Source organism: Colius striatus, chromosome 1 (assembly GCF_028858725.1).
Source record: "Colius striatus isolate bColStr4 chromosome 1, bColStr4.1.hap1, whole genome shotgun sequence".
Classification (NCBI taxonomy): domain Eukaryota; kingdom Metazoa; phylum Chordata; class Aves; order Coliiformes; family Coliidae; genus Colius; species Colius striatus.
The window spans coordinates 111762113-111781443 of NC_084759.1; the positions used below are offsets into that span (position 1 = coordinate 111762113).

General features: G+C 35.0%; 2 protein-coding genes across 9 annotated transcripts in view; one reads left to right on the top strand and one right to left on the bottom strand.

Moving 5' to 3' along the window:
- ARL13B (ADP ribosylation factor like GTPase 13B) overlaps nt 1-19331 on the bottom strand; it is a 43074-nt gene that overhangs the window by 10071 nt on the left and 13672 nt on the right. For all 7 annotated transcript variants that reach the window (XM_062003268.1, XM_062003260.1, XM_062003243.1 and 4 more), the window contains 2 exons: nt 4265-4370; nt 1712-1914 (listed from right to left, as the gene is read on the bottom strand). In XM_062003268.1, coding sequence (XP_061859252.1) covers nt 1712-1914; nt 4265-4370 — 309 coding nt within the window. The remainder of the gene's footprint in view (nt 1-1711; nt 1915-4264; nt 4371-19331) is intronic.
- On the top strand, nt 8055-19090 carry STX19 (syntaxin 19). 2 transcript variants are annotated; one of them, XM_062003306.1, is made up of 3 exons: nt 8055-8276; nt 9736-9844; nt 18127-19090. In XM_062003306.1, exon 3 carries the CDS (start codon nt 18211-18213, stop codon nt 19087-19089), a length of 879 nt encoding a protein of 292 aa, XP_061859290.1. In that variant the 5' UTR covers nt 8055-8276; nt 9736-9844; nt 18127-18210; the 3' UTR covers nt 19090. The 2 variants fall into 2 exon arrangements, with proteins under 2 accessions (XP_061859290.1, XP_010201351.1); XM_010203049.2 differs by lacking the exon at nt 9736-9844.

The window sequence follows — 19331 nt, forward strand, 5'->3', positions numbered from 1 at the left end:
AGTTTCTAAGAGCAGGATATATAACAGAATACAAGTGTAACAGGAAGGTTTTGATTATTCAATGGTAGGCTGCAATTTCATACAGAAATTTTCATACTAGTAGTCTTTTGTAAAAAATGTTTCAAGGTATTAAACCATTTTTTTGTAAAAAAGGAAAATCTGTGTGGTGGTAAGATTATGTACAAGCTATTATTCCATTTTTAATATATCTCCATTTCTCATAGTTAATAGGTTCTCCTTAATATACGTGAGGGAGAGCTGGAACCAGATTGTTCCATTTATGTAGTAACAGGGAATCGTATTTGCTTCAACTAGAAAATTTTAGAAAGACACGTAATACTCAGTATACTGTTGTTGCACCAGCACTAATTATTTTTCGTGTACCAGATCTCCATATAAGAAATATTAAATTACTATGTATTACATAATCTGTTATTAATAAACTATATACACATCTAATACTTTTCAGCAATCAATCTGATGGCACTTGCACACATGCAGTCACTGTTAAACCTAGTTTACAGATGTAAGTATTGAAAGGAAGTGACCTCGTTGTTCAGAGACACGGATGAGAATGAAAAGGTCACCGAGCCAGCTATGAAACCAGACTACTTATAATGGCCAGTGCAAAGTTAAACCTTACTGGCACTTCCTTTCTCTCTTCTTTTTTATTTGGAACAAGATAATTGCTACTAACATACTGCAGAGAAAATGCACTTTGAGACAACACTCAGGGAAACAAATCTGAACAAAAAAAGCAGTCGGGGGAATTATTAAGACACATAATAAAACAGAATTACACTTGAAACATGATTAACCTATTTCTTAAAGTAAGAAATTGATTTGATGCAAAATGAGAATGCAATCTCTTATATCTGAGCAAACCCTCAGACACAGGTAAAACCAGCAAAAGTTACTACTTTTCCTCTAAGACACCACAAGTTTAGCAAAATTTTTAAGACCCAACTATTTCTTCTGGTGAACAAATACAATTAAGATCACAGAGTGGAAACAGAATACATGGAAAATGCCTGTTTTCACCAGACAATCCCTTTGAGACATCTTTCAAAGCCTCCTTGCTGTACTTCTCAACATGGCATAAATCCAGCATAATCCAACATGGTCAGAGGGTTTTGTGTATTCAGAGACATTTGCCAGACTAAACTTTTAATAAGTTTACGAATGTATATGTATGAAGACCATGTGTAATTTCAGCTGGTTAAAATGGCTTAAGTAATTTACTTGTTGAAGTAAACCAAATCAGCAAGAGTACAAGCCAAGATGCTTCACAGTAGCTTCATGGTTACTTCTCACAGTCACCAAGACTTGCATAGTGGGCTGCTGATGATCACAGAGGGCTTTGAAGGGAAGTAATAAGATTAAATGATTGGATATATTTTTTAGGTTAGCAACTCCTGTAAAGTTATATTAGCAAGGCCAAATTTATTCCACAGCTGCCTTACAATTCTCATTTACTGTACATTTGTAGCCTAAACTGAAGAAAATAAAGGGAATAAACCAGGCAAAAAACTGTAGTTCTTAAAGAAAGGCTCTAGCATGCAGGTCCATACTTTTAATATGGAGCCTATTGGCTTGTAAGCTTTGAATCCTTGATAGCTTGGTTCCCATAAGGTTTACATACAGGGATGAATCAAGTATCTTTGAGAAAAGGGGGGAAAAGAGGAGGCAGGAGAAATTATAGAGAGAATACCTTTCTTCTCGTATCCTTCTCACTCGCTCAGCTCTCTCTAGTTTCTTTTGTTCTTCATAGGCTTTTTGCTCTGTAGTGTCTCTTTGGATGCGCTCATTTAAGGCATCAAAGTCTTTTGCTATGATGTGTAGAAGCCAATATAAACCTTTTTTTATTGACTTATCAATTTTTTTCCCACGGCCCATGATAGCTGAGCAAGGTTCCTGTAAATATAAGAAAGAGGGGAAAATTATCTTCATTTTAGATCACGTTCCTTGACTGAAAACATGAAATCAGCCAAACAATTACCATTTACTGCGAAGCTTGCAAAACAGTGAGAAGTACAGGAAATAAATTTGCATTTAGGTATTCTTTAACTTTAGGTGCTTTTTTTTTCACCATGATACCAACCACATTAGTTCCATCAAATTCCATTATTTTCAGTCTCATGTCAAAAATACTAGAATACAGCATAGAAAAACATGTTTGCATATCTATCTCTAGACATATACACCTGCTGCATATACATCTGCTATGTGTATATATGTATATTTACACACCTGTTTCTATACACATCCATATCTATGCATCACACATACACATCATTTATCAGCCCCAAACATGTATGTTCTCCTTCACTGCTGATTTATAAATATTCCATGTTATACTTGTCTAGTAAAATGAAAAATGAGATGCAAGAGAATCAGCTTAGCTTCAGTTCATGAAATAAACGAATGACTTGTTCATAAGCACCAAGGGGATAAATCAAATCCACTGTGAATTTGTAAGAAAAACTGTTGAACCAATTTAGTTTTTTATATGAGAACAGGTATTGTGGACTGGGGTGAAGCAAAATACTATGCATGCTGATTGGAGTAAAACTTTTGTCATGATAGTTTCATTGGTAAGCAACAGAAATATGATCTAGGCAAATCTATTAGAAGATAGGTGCAAAAGCTATTCCTAAATTAGTTTGTACTACTTTAGCTTGGTCACAACAATTCAAGGAAGCAGACTGAATGGAAGAAATTGAGAAGAGCACAGTTAGAAAAATCAGACAAAATTGTTTATGAAAATACATCTGGTAACGAAACATTGGAGGAACAGAAATGATCCTCTTGAGATGCAAAAGCTTCAAGGACTAAAGCTTTGATGTTTGCCTAATTTTATTTAAATCTTATTTCACACCAACCCTGTCTAAATTCACTCCATGAGTCATCATACTGAAATTACTTCAGACCATGTTTACCTTTAATGAGCCTAGTAAAGAAGCAGCACATTTGAGCATGTAACAGTCTCAGCTTCTTTCAGAAAAAAAGACTTAAAGAGTCTGTGATCTAGTTGCTCTGTTGATCACACTCAAGAACAAGAGCAAGAACAGCATTTTACTGGAACATGTAATAAATTATGTAATTCTAACGTACGGGAAAAATTCACATTCAGGTCTTTTCCACTGATAATGCTTCACAATAAAATATCTTTGTCACAGAAGTCCCTTGGAAAAAATCTTCATATTTGCGATTTTTATTTTTATGATTGTTACATATGCATAATGTAAAGTCCATTGACTGAAGAAATGTATCCAAAGAGACATGAAATAATGAACAGTTATATCCTGCTATAACTCAAGTTTCTAAAGAAAATTATAGCAATATGTATTGCCTTATGAATTTTGTAGCTCTCTCAGGGGAATTAAAAGTCTTTTTTAAATTTTAAAACCCAAATACCAGCTGGAATGGTATTGCAAAATTGCCTTCTAATTTTGGTTAATAACAGCATAATTCTCATTATCCTTTATAGCAAATAGAAAAAGTTTACAAAAGTAAAGCCTACAAACAGTTAACTAACAAACTAACTTTTCAAAACAGGTGATTAAATAAAACTTCAGGGACTACTGCTTTGGATAAATGATCTGAAATATTAACCAAAATTAAGTAACTTTCATATAGACTTCCGGTTTTGGCTTCCTCCCCACCCTGCTTTTTTTTTGTTTATTTGAAGTTTTTTAACATGACTACATACTACATCTGAAATATAGTTATTTTGGGGCAAATATTAACTAGCAACTATCTCTAATGGCGTTCTTTGGGAACTATTGTGCTGGGATTTAGAACTAGGTTAAGTTCCTACTGTTTGTCAGATGGTGACTCAGACTAAATTATGGGTTTAGCTACAAACAGAAATGAGACAAACATCACATCTGAACAGTAATCTCTCTTTCCTGAACATCAACGTAGGCAAGATATTTTCTGCTTCTTTTTAAAAAAGTGGAATACTACACTTTCTCTCGAATTCAACAAGTTTTAAGCCACATCTGCAACTAATTATACTTACATGGTTTCAGAATAGACCAACAGGTAGACTTTGAAGATTTTATAACAAAAGATTTCAACAGAAGCAGAAGCAGAATGTCAAGGTGAACATTAAAATTGCTTGCAGAACAAATATATGTACCGTATCATTGCTGGGTTTGCAGGGGTTTAGTTTCATTCCTATGTTATGTGGCACAATCTCCCACCTTACTGCAAGCTTTACATATATGTTAGAAAATGAAGCATCTTAAAATATACTTACAATTTGACATAGACACTTGTGTTCATTGACAAGCTTTTCCAGACATAAGGATTCAATTACATCTGCTTCTGACAGAGCTCCTTCTCTGTCCTGCTTATTTGCCAGCCTAAAAAGATCCAAAGAAACATTTAGCACCCTGGCAGAAGTTTTTGACAAAAGTAGGAAGATGGGGAAAAAAGGAAAAAGTAAAGACAAAATGCCTTGTTTCAACTTTAAATTATTCTTTATACTTAATGAACATGTTAGTCCATGAACTATTTTTAGCAGATACTAACATTAAATAATTGCTAAGGTGTGTATTGATTATTAATAATTATTAATAGACAAAGCAATTATATTTCATGCCTAAGATGATGGAGGTAAGACAAATTACATCTAAAGATACAAAGTGTAATCTGTTGTAGTCTGTGGATCAAAGTTCTGGACTTTGCAACTTCCCAAACCATGCATGTTTCCCTGCATAATACTGCTTCATGATCACCTCACATCTGCCTACTTTTCAGATTTTCTCTCTGATGCCAAACAGTTAGATTTTTAATGTTTTGAACCTGGTCTTCTAAGTTTTAGAACTTAAAGCTCAGAGGGAGAAACTTCCATGAATGGCCATAAAAAACATATTTCATTATTAAATAGAAGAAAAAAATATGTGTATGAAACACGTAACTTACAAAAGAAGGATTCTGTACAATGCAGTGCCTTCACTGTCTTATTTCTTAGAGATAACAGTAGCAAAGAGGACTCCAGAGAGAAACACTTTAAGTTTCTGAGACTATTGATTTCTCCTCTTCGTACTTTGTAACTGCGTCTGACTCCACAGCCAATTTTGAGTGGTTTTTAAAAGGCACAAACTAGATCTGATTTATCATCCAAAGAATATTATTTCACACTTTAGTACGTGCATACATGCTGAAGCAGAGGCTGTTGTTCCTTAATTATAAACATACCAAAAGCCTAAGTCCTTCATCTCAACAAACTTCTGATGATATTACATTCTAACTACAGAAATCAAAGTTACTTCCTTGTATCAAGGCTAATTTGTAAACGTTTTCACTGAAAACTCCTCTATGTATGAAATTCAACTGTAAAAGCTTGCTGTCTAAAGCCCTAAAAGGTGCACGACATTATGTAAGAAAAAGCAAAACTGCCAAAATCTGTATGGAATCACCTGCCACAGAAAGGCAAAATCTTTTCCCTTCTGGGGATTTCTCTCAGCTATCCAAATAATAACTTTCACGAAACTTGGGAGGACTTGACTATTCTCGAGACATCAATTTCTTGAATGGATTTAAATTGGTCAACATGCAAGAAAGCAGGACAGATTAACAAGGTAGGTTTACATTAGTATTTAGGAATGTGTTAGCCAAGCAGATGTATTCCCTAAGAAGAAACTTAAAAAAATAAACTTGTAGTCATGTTCATCGGTGATTTTATGAGTTCATTTCCAAACCAATTTTAAGAACAAATGGATAAATTTAGATTTAAATATCTAATTTGGATTTCTAACAAACAAAAGCTATAAAAAGGAAATCATTAAAGTTTCTTGAGGGTCCAGAAATTTTGTAAGGAACAAAAAAACTTCATGAAAGAGATCAAGTCAAAAAAGAGTTGTCACCATCTTCCATAAAAACTCTTCATGACAATAGGGTTTATAGTCTTTCCTCTCCCATTACCTGTTTTTAATTAAAAGATAGTGTGATAAAACTCTAGGAACTATGAAGAGATATTAAATGGCATTTTACAAGCAATACATGACTATTGTTCAAAGTTACTGTTTTCCAGCATAACAACTAGTACTGTTTGCTTTGAACCAGTGTTGACCATTTTAGAATATAAGCATACAATGCAATCTCATTTGCACTCTTAATAATCCAAGCTAAGAGCAAAAGCTGCAAAGGTGAGTACTTCTGAGCATTAGGGAATCTGAAAATTGCACTCTCTCTAATTGTTGTTTTGAAATTCAGCAACCCTTGTATTACATGAGAACTCTGATTCAACATTCTATATAAAATAAAAAATATTTGGCTTTTATTAATGCAGTGGCAGATTGGTTTGGAACCAGACATCATAGACTTTCTTCTGAAATCTCAGTCAACATCATTAACTCAAATGGTTTTTAGGGAATCTTAGGCCAAAGCTTGTACTTTGGATTTATCATACTTCTTTCTGGTTAAGAAGTCACTCTATAGTTAGCAGAACTTGTCAGGACTTCAGTTCAAGTCAAGATTTTATTCCTTCCTATTTTCTAGAATCACAGTACAAGAGACTCAATTCTTAATTATTTTACTTTCAAGAGAGTTTTTAGCTTCAAAGAGATATTAAAAAAAAAAGTGTTGCATTTACAAAAAAGCATCCCGTGTCCCAATTAACCCTGTGCACTATAATTGATTTTTTTTTTGAAGAAGAGTTTAAGAAAAACATAGAAAGACATATTCTCAAATGTCCATTTGCTCTCTATCCTCATCAGTTAAAAAGGTTTGCTTACTTATAATCTTGGAAATAAAACTCTCTAGATCCTACTGGTAATCAAAACTTTGCTGACTTTACTGCAGAGCTAGAAAGAATATCAGGCTCTCCTCTCCATCCTTTGTCTGACAATCCATTCCCACTTTTCAACAAAACATGTTCTTCTACAGTACTTTGTATGATTTAGTGCAGTGATTCCCTAACTGTTGTTTGATGCATATACAGAACCCATGACATTTTTAATATGCTTATGATGCTCTGGCACTATTTATTCTCGCTAACCAGATAGAATAAATAATGTCCTCCAAGTATTTAGCTATGAAATAGGGCCAAAACTAAATCAGTGAAAACTGAAAGGAAATTCAAGAAAGCCACAGAAATCAATTAAAAATTGGAAGCAATTATCTCCACTTTTCCCCATCCCACCCACCACATGACCTATCTTTGTCTGAAAATTGTACTGTACTGCCCTTAGTCTCAAATAGCATTCCTCAGCATCACTGTTAATTCATCTAGATCTAATTGAACAAAATATTTCCGAACCTGGTTGGCTGTCACAGCCTGTTCCTTTCTCACCTGGAGATTAAATAACTGCACTACTTCCTATGTTATTGGACTGCACATTCTACAAAGCACAGCTGACGCAGAATGAAATGCTGGTAAACTGCATAGCTCAGTGTGTGACACTAATGTCCTACAATTTGCAGTAGCTGCTGATTTTTAACCTATAATTCCTTGAAAGGTGCAAGATCTGACTTTTTGGTCAATTAGCTTCCATTTTTTCCACAGCACCCTGTGGCAATATTGATTGTATCAAAAAAATACAGTTGAGATGGTGTATCTGGAAAAGTGGAATATTCAAATAGCTGTATCCACCTTAGGCTCCTGAAGAACTAAAGTGGTTCATATAGTGGTCATATATTTTCTGCTGTACACCCTTGCCCACTTCAGCCTGGAGTTAAAGTATGGAGCTAAAATATTTTTAAGATACTGTGATAAAGGGTGTTGTTTTGCTCCTTAGTTTTGGGGCTTTTTTCTGCTCTTCAGGTTAATGCATTAATAGATCCATGATCTGTCTTCGCTTCCTTTTCCCTTTGTGCTTTAATGTAGAAGAAAGCAATCCCTGCGCTTACACTTGTGCTTCATAGGTAGGCAGTGCTCCACTTCCAGCTTACAAGGCCTCTTCTAGGGAGCTGCTCCTACTCCTAGACACTTCCTGCTACACAGGGCAGCTCCAGCAGTGATCCGCCTCTCAGCAAGGCTGGGTTTCAAACAGGCAGAACCAGATTCCCCAAGTAGAAAGTAATCAATTTGCCTGTCTACTGCAGTCACAGAAGCCAGCCTCACTCTCACACTACCACTCCTAAAGATGAACCCTTGGACAACTACATAAGAACTACAAGTAGAATGCATTGACAAAATACTTAATGGAATGCCACTCGAGACACATTACTTAGGCAAATATTCAAAACAATGTTTTTCAGATTACACTGAAGTTTAACTTCAGGACTTCCTCTGTAAAGGATAGTCGCCAGCACAGGATTAAAAGGTAAAGACTTTTCTTTTACTTCACATTTATAAAGTTGCAAATACCAGAAAAAAAATCTGTGTACGATGGTTTCTAATGGAAATGTGCCTAAGTGTCAAGACTACCCTGCAAAGAATTCGATATTTCTCTGGGTGAATATAGTCTCAGAGCTCTGTTGCTCAGGAATGGTAGGTTTTGAAGCAAGTTTTATGCATATAACTTCTTTCTTCAAAGAATACATCAGAGTTATCTTAAAGAATAGACCTTGATTTTAATTCTCCAAGTCAAGAGAACTATACTATAGAATTGATATACAAATATCAATTTTTCATGTTTAAAAAAACTATATGAGGTATAAATTAAAACATAATTGAAATCACAGGAGACTGTCGGTTTATCACATTAAATTTGCTGAGTAAGAAGCTTTCATATATAAAATCATGCTTGGCTTATTTCACTTCCATGTAAAGTGTATTTGGAACCTTCTTAGTGTAACAAACTTACTTTATGCAAGAAATAAAGAAAAGATAGGCACCAAATGCTTTTATATCAAGTACAGTTTTTCTTAAGCAAGAAGAGAGCTTTTGAACTTTAAGTCATGGGAAACTATGTGGAAAGGGAGTGTATGTGTGCATTGGCACAACTGACATCTACAGTTCAGTAACAATATTTCTCTTAGAAGCCAGAAGACATTCCAGAGAAAAACAAGGAGAATGCAAACTATGTAGGTTCCTTGACCTGTTTAAAAAATGTAAATTAGTGAGCAAAAAAGGAAAAAAAATAATCAGTACTAAAGTTTACTTACAATGGACATACTTCTATCCCAGCTTTCATCAAAAACCCAAGCTGTGTTACAGAAAGGCTTTATTTGGGAAGACGGTATTTTGTGTGATGGTATATGCCAGCGCACGTGTTTGTTTTCTTGTTTGGCAGAGCTGTTTTTTTTAAAACACTGTTACTTTCCAACTGAAAATATTTCTCTCCCCTTGTATGGTATTCTCATCCAATAACATAACACTGAAAAAGAAATACTGTAGAGGGTACACACTGGGGGGGGAGGGGGTAAGTAATGTATAGAAGTGTCTCAGAGACACTGCTTTTGAGGTTAAGTTTAATCAGGCAGTTATCAGAAACTCCAAATTTTGGGACAAACCTGCATAGTGGTCATCAAAATTAATGAAGCGCAAAGCATCCCTGAGATCAAAATATTACAGAGTCAGAGTCAGCAACAGGATTAAAAGTGACTTTAGAAAAATGTATCTTTATGAGAATGATTTATCTAAGATTAAGAATGCTAGTCTTTAAACCGACTTCAAGAAGCCATAGTTTTGACTGAATTAGCATTCTCAGGAAAACAAAGCAAAGAGAAAACCTTTCAATATGACAGCAGTCTACACAAGGGAAAGAACAATGTCCTATTCTTCAGTCTGTGGTCAATCTTTGATTTAAATACGCTCTTCTACTTTTTTTTTTCCTTCAGAAATCATCTCTTAACTAGTAACTTTTTTCCTTGGGCAATCCTGTGGACAGCAATCAGTAGGATGTTTTATTCCAGAGAAGTGAGGCCTCAGCAGATATAGTAAGAAAAGGTTTGTTAGTCTCTTTATATTTTGGTTATGTTAACATTCATGAAAGTCAAATTCCTGATCCACAAAGGGGCTGAAAGATGTCAGTTTGTATGATTGTTTAGTTTGTTCTTTCCCCTTCGGTACTGACAGTTCATTTGCTTTCCAAGGAAGTCGCAAAAAACAAAACAAAGAAGCAGATAGGAGAACTCATCAACAAGTTTGAAGCCCCATGGAAACCATAAGGACTTCAAACATTAAGCTCTGAGCCCTCTCTCCCTTCAGACTTTTTGTGAATTGCCTTCAAAAGCTTTTAACAGCACTAAAATAATTCAAATAGTGGGTGTTACCATATCTTAAACTACATTCTTCTTTAGCACTTCAAGGCATGCTTTTAACAGATTGACACTAGGTTTATTTAATTTCTCCAACTGGCTTACTTAATTTCTCTAGTTTGCTTTTCATGCCTTCAATTCTTATGCAAAACAACCATTTGAATATTAGTGTAAGCTACAATGAGAAAATGGGTAAATAAAGTGCTACAATATTATCTGCCTGCAAATATCAATTAAGAGTTTGCTTTCATACAATTGCAGGGAGATAAGACATTTTGCTAATTCAATCTTTTACCCAAATAGTTCCTTCAGGTCACATTTAAGTAGGAGAATATTTAGAAATAAAATTCTAAACTCATCCTGATTACAATACCTCTAGGCAACTCCAGAGCAACTTCACTCTCATATTATCTTTTGAAGTGGTCACAAGAATGCCAACAATTATAATTTCTTTCATTTTGGTTAAGCAGCCTCATTCTCATCTCACATCTGAATCATATTCCTATTTACTGAAAACATATTTCTCTGAGGCAGATTTCTCTGCTACCAGTTTAATCGTACCTATTGATCAAACAAGCTGCATCTGAAGAGATTTCTGAGCTTATATCAAGAATACTATGTTCAGCTTCCAGATGTGTAATTCCAAAAAGTAATGACAATAAATGATATCACCATATATTTTTTGTATGAGAATTAAAAAAAAAATTGTAAACATGAATTATTTTCTTATACACTATTTTACCTTGATATAGCTAGGCAAACATTATTTAAAGTTGCCTATGACTTTAAAATCTTGCTTGGTAATCTTTACATTTATCACAGGTGAGTTCCAAGGCTGTGATACGTAGCTGTATGCTCTGACAAAGATGAAACGGGAATGTAAAGTAGGTGGGATGTTGCGAAGTACAAATTTTGAACCTGCAATTCTATTGTCAGAAAGATGAAAATGTTGAGACTGATTTAAAGCAATACAAAGTCATTAACAAAGAGTTCAAACTATATATCCTATTAAATTGAGAGAATTTTACTTGTCCTCTATCCTTCTGTAGACCTTTCTCTTGTTCCTAATTTATTTTCAAACATTGCTGTAAAATATATCAGTATCTGGACGTTAATTTTGTGATCTTTTGGCAGAGGAGACTATAGATTTGTGGATTCCTGTGACCTATATGTGGCTATCATATTTGCACCAGCTAAAAAAAATGAAGGTGCTGATTTCTAGTATTATTCTTGCTGGAAATAAATACATCTAGATACCCACAACATATACATCTACTTCTCTCTATTGTTAATTTTTGAGGTCTATTAAAGAGCACTAATAACAGTAAACCTCTGGTGGAAAAAAACATCATCAAAACATTAAGCAAGTTTTGCCTATAATCAAGGGATACTCCATCCCCTTAAAAATTGCAGAGAATAATCTACAGACTAATTGATTTGCAGAGTGTTTTGTCAGTCCTGACTTCTATGTGCAGTAACTGTGACTTATGCCAATGCAACTACATGAATCCACCATTACCAGTAGGGAATAAGTATCAGTAGGAAACGTGAGAATTGCTGTCTGCAGAGACGGAAATGGTAGTAGATGCTTTTCCTCATGTCTTGCATATCTGCAGCCACTCATTCATAATAAAGGTTCAACAACTTAAAGAAACAATCTCAGATTTGCCACTAATTCACTGTGCATCTTTAAACCAAACACTTCATAAAATAGCAAATACCCCACATTTTTCTATTTAGAATGTAAGAGAAGTACTAACAGTTATAAAGATTTCAAAAGTGTAAAATTCTGTAACACAGATGACTCATGAACTGCTGTATTCTCTCACTCCACTAACATGAAAATCATATATTATTCTCCTCTATTCTCTTTTCCCATTTCATGCAACACCACACAATCCACACAAGACAGCGACATCACCTGCAACATAACTGTGCTCCAGATTTCTGGTGAAATGCCCAAGAACATCCGAATTATTCTAAGCAACTGAGATCTATTTTCTCCCTCTGCATATCCCTTGGATGGCTTACTCCAGCAGCACTCTTTGGTTACAATTTTCCTTGCATCTTTGGACTTACCCTTACCCATCTTATGAACTTGAATACTCACACCTGGTTTACTCTATTTGAATTTATTTTCCTCCTCTCATGATCCATTTCACACTAGTTAGAGAACTCTCGAGCTACTTTTCTTCAAATGAAGCATTTCTGTGATCCTGCATGCTGGCTATTTTGGTTTCACTGGGCTGCCTTATGGCAGTTGTGATGGCTAACACTGTCCTAAAGGGACAAGCAACCAGACTGTATTTCCTTAGTGTTACACAGTGGGCAATGCCACAAGCAACGTGCTACAGGTTATTTCCCAGAGACAAAGGCTGACAAATGCAAGTAACCTTTGCATGTTAGTGGTCATTGTAAATATTAAGAATGAGATACTCATTAGTATTTAAGTTCCCTGCAATGAAAATTTAATTATTACATCACATAGATTCTGACACAATTTAGCCACTTTCCACATATACTGGCATCTTTTTTTAAGCTTATACCAGGGCAAGCTCTTTCCCTTTGGTATTTTCCTGTTGAATTACTCCCATATTTCCCACAAACAGACACTTAAACTACTTTTAAGTATGTTTTATGTTGTCTTAAAACAGAGATGCTTTAAGATGATATTTTCACCCAGCCACCTTGCTGTGTTGTAATCTTTGGTTTAAGCATATTTGTTTGCAAGGTATTTAAGTTAAAGGAAACTTTTTAAATAAAGGAGAAAATAAAATGTAACCTGTAGCAAGATTGCTTACTTTACTCACTTAAGATATATTTTAGGTAATGGGGCAAAATTCCAAAACACCATAGTTCGTCCTTTTCCTCTGAGAATATGCAAGACAGTACAGTCTTTGGAACCAACTGAAATTTCAACTCAAACTAAATTTCAACTCAGACCTGCAGCTTTTCCCAGAGACTACTATAAGTATCTTCAATTGTAGGCATTAAAATGGTATACGTATCTCACCAATTTTTTGGTATTAAACTTAAGACATTTAAAGTAGTAATCAAGTTCCAGACCACAGTATGACCCCAATGTTACTCAGAGTCACTGCGCTCAAAAACAATAGTTATATAGGTTTGTTGGCACCATGTAACAGGGCTATAATGTAACTTCACTGCAGCCTGGAAATTTAATAATAGTAATAAAAAATATATAAGGTTACTTATACTCTAAAATTCCTTTGAGACATGTTGCCTGAAAATGCCCTCTACTTAGTGCTCTTAACTCTTAACTAAGAAACAGGAAAACAAATTCACCCTTATTTTCGTTGCAATCATAAAAAAAATAAATAGAAGCTATTTCAGCAGAGGTAAAGTAAGGAGGATGATGCAGAACACAGATCATAGTTCTTAAAAAACTCTTTAAGACAAAACTCTGTCCCTTGATTATATGCAAGTCCTCTTCCCTTTGTGGTTTGAAGTATATTAAAATGAACATAAAAGAAGGCAAATTGCATCAAAACTCAAATACAAAACAGAGCCTTTTGTGTCAGGCATTTCAATGAAGGTGATGAATAACCAAGAAATAATGAACAAAACTATGGAAATTTAAATAAGCAGGAGTTTTTGTTAAGTCAGAGGGTGGCTGGGGAGGAAATAGTTCATCAAAGCAAAAACAACCCAAAAACAAACAAGCCATTAAATCTAATTACAATCAGTTAATGAGATTTCTATGCCTTCAATGTTCCTTTTCACATATCCATCTATGTGTTTTAACTTAATGCAGCCCAAATCTCATTCCTGGATATAGGTTCCCTGTTTATGGGGTGTACTGATAAATTAGATAGACAGAAGAACATTCTATATGGCTGCTATGCAGTTAAGCAAAAGGACCTTTCAGGTAGCCTTTTCTTTTTTTCCCTCCTTAAAAAATTGATAAGATAATATAAAAATTTCAATTTCCACCCAATTCATTATCTTTGAATGTAGGACATACTTTATCATCATGACAGATTAATCATGGTGGTCCAATCATCAGGATCTATCATTCCTCTAGTCAGTGTACTGAGGTAATTGTCATTATAAAGACTTTCCCGGATACATATGTCAGCAGTTTGATTGGAGAGATTAATAACCCTGATGAGCAACATGCTAAAGTTATCAGAAGTTAAAGACTTGTAGTTCCCTCAAAATGTGTATGACAAAGATGTGGAAAGCTATATTTCTAAACTTGTCAATATACATTACTATATATAAAGATGCCTACCAGAACAACAAGTACAAATTTAATCACCAATGGATCTGCACAATAAAAACACTGCAAAGGGCCGGGATGAATGACCAAACTTAAATGCCACATGTGCATTCTTACTTTTTCTCCCCAAATATATGTATGAAAGCACATCAATAATCCTTGAACTCCGAGTACAACTTAGGTACTAAGCAAAACTAGGCCTGATTCTTCTATCTTTCCCTGCCTTACACTTGCCACTTTCTCCCCAAATCCACCCTGTAGCCTTGCCTGGCCTTCAATCTTACGTTGCTTCTAGGTGTGAACAGAGAAGGCACAGTGACACATCAATTTGAATAAACCATTGCTGACATATTATTAGAGCAACTCCCTTTCTACAGATTATCTTTCATTAAAGATCAGCTAGCAGCTAGTGATTCTGGCTCCAAACATATGGTTTCAGTGTCAGTACCAGTTCAGATAATAGACAACACAGAAGCATTTAGGATTGAGGAATGGCCAGAAACATGGGCAAACCTTGCCTTTTCAGATTTGTATGTGTAAGAGCATGTAAGGCCATTTCCAAACATAGTTAATAATTTAAATGTACAGTTTAACAAGCTAATGCTTTCTCATATACTGATTTGCTTTGCCTTTACTAAAGTCTTTTAACTGTTTTGACACAGATTTTCCAGTCTTCAAATAAGTCAGATGGGGATGCACTAGTCTGTGCTACTTTATCACTTCAGACAGATCTCTTTTAAAATCTAGGGAACACACTAAGTCATTGGTTTGCTTAAAGTCCACATATTCCTTTTACTCAACTCTAAATGAATAGGTATATTCTCCCTCTATTGACAAAAACTTCAGGGAAATGGCTCTTTCATCTCAATCAAAAGAACAGCAGGATATGTCCCTGTACATATACACAAACCTGTAGGACAACAACAAGGGCTCAGTATTCCAACATAGCTTGTTGTGGAACACTTAAGAAGTGAAGCCAACTATTTCCAAGGTTATCTTTGTCATGAAGACATCCTTATTTATTTGTAACCTGCATGCCTCTCTGTTGCCAGTATAATCAACTACATTTATTGGCAAGCACATTCAGTGGCAAGACTTGAAGGCAGGCTTGATAGAAGATAGGAAGCAGCCTTTAGTGAGCCCAATGTTCAAACAAACAAACAAAAAAATCCCTTAACAACAATCTTAAATATTTTCTGCTTAAATCTTTGCAAGTTTGATATTCAAGAATATTTTCAGATTTGCAATTCTCTTGCTGGTTGTTTTTTTTTACATTCCCCAAGGAATACATCTATTCCAAGACTAATGCACCCAAAACATTGAAAAGTGGATGTCAATCATTAATGGATACATAAATGAAAGATGAAGCCCAATATAGTTCTCTGTTTAACTTGCTTTCAACTCATAAGAGATTAATCATATGAAAACTGTAACCTGCCCATTTGAGAAACTGCACTGTGTTCTGAAGTAACCAGATGACAGCATGCATGTTTTAGAGTTTTTGGGTAATCAATTGCATTCTCTTAAATATAAGAAAGTCTTGCCATATCATATCATATCATAAGCACTGACGGTGCTCTTAAAACTCGCTTTTACTCACAGGCTTGTCAAGCCATGCTAAATTAACATGAGTCAACAGATGAGTTAGGGTATCCTGAAAGAGATTTTCAGGTCATTTCTCTGTAGCCTTGTTTAGCCCTCCTGGTTCCTTTCACATGCCCTAGACCGAACTTTCCCTGCAGCATTCTCGGTGGTGCCAAGCAGCACTGGCACATTCCTAAAGAATGTTATCTTGAAGAAACTGCTTGACTTCTGCTGTGAGGAGATACTCAGTAAGTTAGGCAATGAAGAGGAATTACTGTAACAAAATTAATATGTTGCATTTTCCCCACCACAAAGTAATGGTTTCCAATAAGTAAGCTTGCCTTATCACAAGTCACAGTACATTACCGTAACTTCTAATGACTGCCAGGCTTCTTGGATTGATTCTCTTGATGTGATCCAACAAACACTAAATTCAGATATTAAGGCATTAAAAGTGGCAGGGGAGGAAGTTGCAGTAAGAGAAATCCACACTAGTGTAGAATATCAACATTCTTAGGATTGATCTCTGTAGCACTTCAAGCTTTGTTTTTCAGCAAATCTGACTGTCTGCAGGAGGATTAAAGTCTGTGGAAGACATATTCATACTGTTCAACTCCATGACTTATATTATGCAAAAATCTATTTAGGATCTTTAAATATGCATAAGGCAGCAGACATACCACAGCAGTATCATCTGAAGCTGTTCAAATGCAACAAAATCATTTGCATATTGACGGATTACTAGACTGTTCGTTTTACAGTTACTACAAACGCATCTTTTAGATAACATAGAGAAACTGTGCTTGCTTACTAAAAAAAAAAAAAAATCTTTAGAATTGAGGTTTAAGAAGAAATGTGCCTATAAAACACTATTATTTCTGTGGAATCTCTGAAAATAGCCCAACTTACTACTATACGATTTAACATTTATGCTTGAACAGTCCTTTGAAAGACATACATTTAGTTTAACCATAAGAACCCAAGTTAAACTACCATATAATCTTCTACTCATGAACGTTTTACTTTTTACTGAAATAGTCCAAGGAAAACATTCATGTAAACTATGAGGAAATACTTTCTTCTTTATAATTAGAAATAGTTGAACTAAGGTATTTTAAAAAACATATACAATAGAAACTTTCTCTTAATTATCTCCAGTAAAGCTTGCACAACAGCTAGGGTAGAACACAGAACTAAATCCACTTTCTGTTAAATGAGTACTGAACTGTATCCCACTATGGTGCACAAAGTACACTTGCATAAACTTTAGGAAGACTGCAAATGACAACGTAAAACAGTAATCCAGAACAGGCTTAGGAAATCTTCAAGTTGCAACATTCACGATATGGAGCCACCTCTAAGAAAATTTGGACATTAAAAAAAAAAAAAGTATTTTAAGGCTAAATTAATGAGTGCTGTTGTTCTGTTTTGCTGTAGAGTTAACTGCTTCAGTTACTATCAATTTAACTTCTCAGGCAAGTGAAGGCAAGGAAAATGGAGAAAGGTTTTTCAGGGTGGCTAAACTAAAAGCCTAAAGTAGCTTACTCATACCAGAACTCTGGTTCATTAGAGAGTCTAGCTCATCACCTCAAAAGGTGAAGTGTGTATTTCCTACTGACAATATAAAATCCAAAAAGCAGCAGATTCACATCTATTTCCAAAAGGATTTTAAAGTTCATTAGTTTTCAGTAAAAAAAAAAAGAAGAAGAAAAAATAACATTAAAATAAGGATTACTTCTCTGTTCCTTGGCAAAATAAAAGTCCCCTCCATATGCCATATTCCTCACTGTTCTAAGTTCTGGAACCTATACTACAAATCCACCACAGCAATGGGCTTGGGCTCCAAATCACTGTTATTTGGAAAAATATCACAGTGACAAAGCTGGGGGAAGACTGCTAACCATACACATATGAAAATAAATTTTAAATATTAAGTAATGATTAATTCTTGAAGAAAGGAGATTAAATGGTGGAGTGCACTGATACTGCCTATCTTGTACATCTGTTCAGAATACGTACCGTTTCCAATTCATTGCTACTTTTACTTTGCTTTTGTGCAGAGGAAAGCAGCTCTTATCTTCAAAACTGCTTTTTGCCTATATATATAACTGCTAACATTTATTGTTATTACACTTTGATTACAGTGAAATGAGATAAAATATATCGGAGTTAATTCCCAGTGCCGCAAGAGGGGGGAAAAAACCCTAAAAAATCTGAACACAAAAATCATGAAAGACCGTCTCCAAGAGCTGAAACTGAGAGCTAAGGAACTACAGATAGCTGGAGAAAACAATGGTGCAACTGTACAAGCTGAAGAGCAGGAGGAGTTTGAACAGCAGGCCATTATTTATGAGAACGAGCCCATAACTGAAAGACACTTGCATGAAATCCAGAAGCTTCAGAATGAAATTAATAATTTGGTGGAGGAAGTTCATAAATTCAGTCAACAACAAAAAAGCCTATTATCTTCAATGAGAAGATTCAGTGTTCTTAAAAAGGAATCTAACATAGCAAGAGAAATAAAAATTCAAGCAGAGCATATAAGAAAATGTTTGGATGAGCTGTCAAAAACAGTGAAAAAAGCTGAAAATGAACATGGGCCATCACGTGCCACAGTAAGAATTCTAGTTTCCCAGCATGCTTTCTTATCCCAGCGTTACTTAAATGCTATGCTCTCATACAACGATGCTATAACTGCTAAGCAAGAGAAATGTAGAAGATTTATTGTTCGTCAGCTTGAAGTAGCTGGTAAAGAAGTATCTGAGGAAGAAGTCAACGACATGCTGCAACAAGGAAAATGGGAGATTTTCAATGAAAATCTGCTCACTGAAGTCAAAATTACCAAAGCTCAACTTTCAGAGATTGAACAGAGGCATAAAGAACTAGTCAATCTGGAGAACCAGATCAAAGACTTAAAGGAACTCTTTATCCAGATATCAGTTCTGGTGCAGGAGCAAGGGGAGATGATCAACAACATTGAAATCTGTATGAACAACACTCAAGAATACACTCAAGTATCTAAAGAAAAATTTGGGCTTGCAGTCAAATATCGAAAAAGAAACCCTTGCAAAGCAATATGCTGCTGGTGTTGTCCATGCTGCAAATGACAAAAGAAATAAAATAGTTTGAAATAACAATGGTTCCTGTTTAGTAAACTGATGTTTTAAAGCAGTCTCAAGATCCCTTCATTGCTTCATTTTTCTTCCCATTTCCCCTTTCACAGAACTCTTAGGAAAAACTGCATCTGTTTTTCCATAACAGAGTTAGAAGAATGCAAAGGATTTTATAGTTTCCATAGAAACACATGAACTAGGAGAAAAGATCAAAGGACACAAATATTCTCACACTC

Excerpts from the sequence above, each read along its gene's own strand:
- STX19 (XM_062003306.1), top strand. The coding sequence starts at position 18,211 with ATGAAAGACCGTCTCCAAGAGCTGAAACTGAGAGCTAAGGAACTACAG.